The sequence below is a fragment of the Oncorhynchus nerka genome, linkage group LG4 (assembly GCF_034236695.1).
Source record: "Oncorhynchus nerka isolate Pitt River linkage group LG4, Oner_Uvic_2.0, whole genome shotgun sequence".
NCBI lineage: Eukaryota > Metazoa > Chordata > Actinopteri > Salmoniformes > Salmonidae > Oncorhynchus > Oncorhynchus nerka.
Genome location: NC_088399.1, coordinates 80,851,954 through 80,854,453, shown reverse-complemented (window position 1 = coordinate 80,854,453; position 2,500 = coordinate 80,851,954). Strand labels below are relative to the sequence as shown.

The 2,500-nt window shown below is 43.8% G+C and overlaps 1 protein-coding gene across 1 annotated transcript in view; it reads left to right on the top strand.

Annotated features, from left to right (window-relative positions):
• The window catches only part of LOC115116347 (collagen alpha-2(IX) chain-like), a 40,101-nt gene that overhangs the window by 26,176 nt on the left and 11,425 nt on the right, over window positions 1-2,500 (top strand). Inside the window, 2 exon segments of the mRNA XM_065017923.1 lie at window positions 265-315; window positions 1,893-1,949. Coding sequence (XP_064873995.1) covers window positions 265-315; window positions 1,893-1,949 — 108 coding nt within the window.

Below are 2,500 nucleotides of genomic sequence, written 5' to 3'. Positions count from 1 at the left end.
CAGGACACACACAGTCAGAACAGCTGCCTCAGCACTGTCTTAAACAATGATCTCCTTAGTCTTCTTCTTTCTCTTTCTCTTTCTCTTTCTCTCTCTCTCTCTCTCTCTCTCTCTCTCTCTCTCTCTCTCTCTCTCTCTCTCTCTCTCTCTCTCTCTCTCTCTCTCTCTCTCTCTCTCTCTCTCTCTCTCACTTCATCTGTCTTCTGTCTTCTTTGCATATTTCTCTATTCAAACATATATTGTTGTCACTCTCTCTTTCTCTAGGGACCTCCAGGGAAGTTCTTGGGAGGAGAGGAGGGCAGCGCAGACTTCCAGGTAAGATCCCTCTGTATCTGTTCTATTCCACTGTATCTGTTCTATTCCACTGTATCTGTTCTATTCCACTGTATCCGTTCTATTCCACTGTATCTGTTCTATTCCACTGTATCTGTTCTATTCCACTGTATCTGTTATACCCCACTGCATCTGTTCTATTCCACTGTATCTGTTCTATTCCACTGTATCTGTTCTATTCCACTGTATCTGTTCTATTCCACTGTATCTGTTCTATTCCACTGTATCTGTTCTACCCCACTGTATCTGTTCTATTCCACTGTATCTGTTATATTCCAATGTATCTGTTCTACCCCACTGCATCTGTTCTATTCCACTGTATCTGTTATATTCCACTGTATCTGTTCTACCCCACTGTATCTGTTCTACCCCACTGTATCTGTTCTATTCCACTGTATCTGTTCTATTCCACTGTATCTGTTCTATTCCACTGTATCTGTTCTATTCCACTGTATCTGTTCTACCCCACTGTATTTGTTCTACCCCACTGTATCTGTTCTACCCCACTGTATCTGTTCTATTCCACTGTATCTGTTCTACCCCACTGTATCTGTTCTACCCCACTGTACCTGTTCTATTCCAATGTACCTGTTCTACCCCACTGTATCTGTTCTACTCCACTGTACCCGTTCTACCTCACTGTATCTGTTCTACCCCACTGTACCCCACTGTACCTGTTCAAACCCTACTGTATCTGTTCTACCCCACTGTATCTGTTCTACCCCACTGTATCTGTTCTATTCCACTGTATCTGTTCTACCCCACTGTATCTGTTCTACCCTACTGTACCTGTTCTACTAAACTGGCAATCTAGTCATGGTGTTGCCTCTGATACAGTATATAGACAGAGAGCTTTCTGGTTTTGGTGGCACTAAACCCTACAGAAAAAGTACAAGTCCTAAGCCAAGTCCTATACTGAGTGCCCAACATAGGGGAGCTGGTTATAGGGGAGCTGGTTATAGGGGAGGGGATTGTGTGGCAGTGTCAGCTCTAGAGACAGGAGGAACTAGAGTCCTCTAGAGTCCTCATCAATTCCTCTCTCCTTTTTTCTCCTCCTCCCTCGCTCTCATTAGAGAAGGGTCCTGTCACAGAAGATTCACACTCTTTCTCTCATAAACTATCTCTCTCTCCAACCGTCTATCTCTCTTTCTCTCTCTCTCACTCCTTTCATCTGACACCGAAAGAGGATTCACAGCCTCCCTCAATCCCCTCTCACTCCCTTCATCCATGCACCCCCCGCACCCTCCCACCCCCTCTCTTCATCCATGTCCCGCATACTGTAGTGTTGCTTTGTTCACTTTTGGCCGAGGAGATTCAATTATACTTAGACTTGTGACTTTGGTGTTCTCCTCACTCCCCCCCCCCCCCATAGACTCTTAGAAAAAAAACATTTTCGGTTCCAGGTAGAACCCTTTGGGGTACCTTCCGTCCTCTCTTTCTCTCTCAACCACCTATTTCTCTCTCTCTCTCTCTCTCTCTCTCTCTCTCTCTCTCTCTCTCTCTCTCTCTCCTCTCTCCCCTCTCTCTCTCTCTCTCTCTCTCGCTCTTTCTCTCTACAGTGTCCAATCAACTGCCCAGCAGGGCCTAAGGGTCCCCAGGGACTGCAGGGGGTCAAGGTAAATGAGTCATCATCGGGGGAAAAAAATCTAAATGAGGATATTCAAAAATCAAAATAAGGATATTCTGTATTCTGTTTACAGTATTCCTGTCAGTGCTGCTGTCATTTATTGGCTGAATAATTAGTTCATTGATTTAAACATCTATTTGTATTTATTAGGGATCCCCATTAGCTGTTGCCAAGGCAGCAGCTACTCTTCTTGTGGTCCAAACATTACATTAAAACAAAAGATAAAACAGTCCATAATGTAACATTATTACACCACTAAATATCTACAATACAAAATGTAATATCACCATACAACAATATTACAAGGTATGTGTGTGTAGAGTGCGTGTGCTAGCTTTTGTGTGTGTCTGTACCTTTGTGTGTGTCTCTTCACAGTCCCCACTGTTACATAAAGGTGTATTCTTCTCTGTTTTTTAATCTGATGCTACTGCTTGCATCAGTTACTTGATGTGGAATAGAGTTCCATGTAGTCATGGCTCTATGTAGTACTGTGCGCCTCCCATAGTCTGTTCTGGATTTGGCATGTCTTGTGGGGTATGC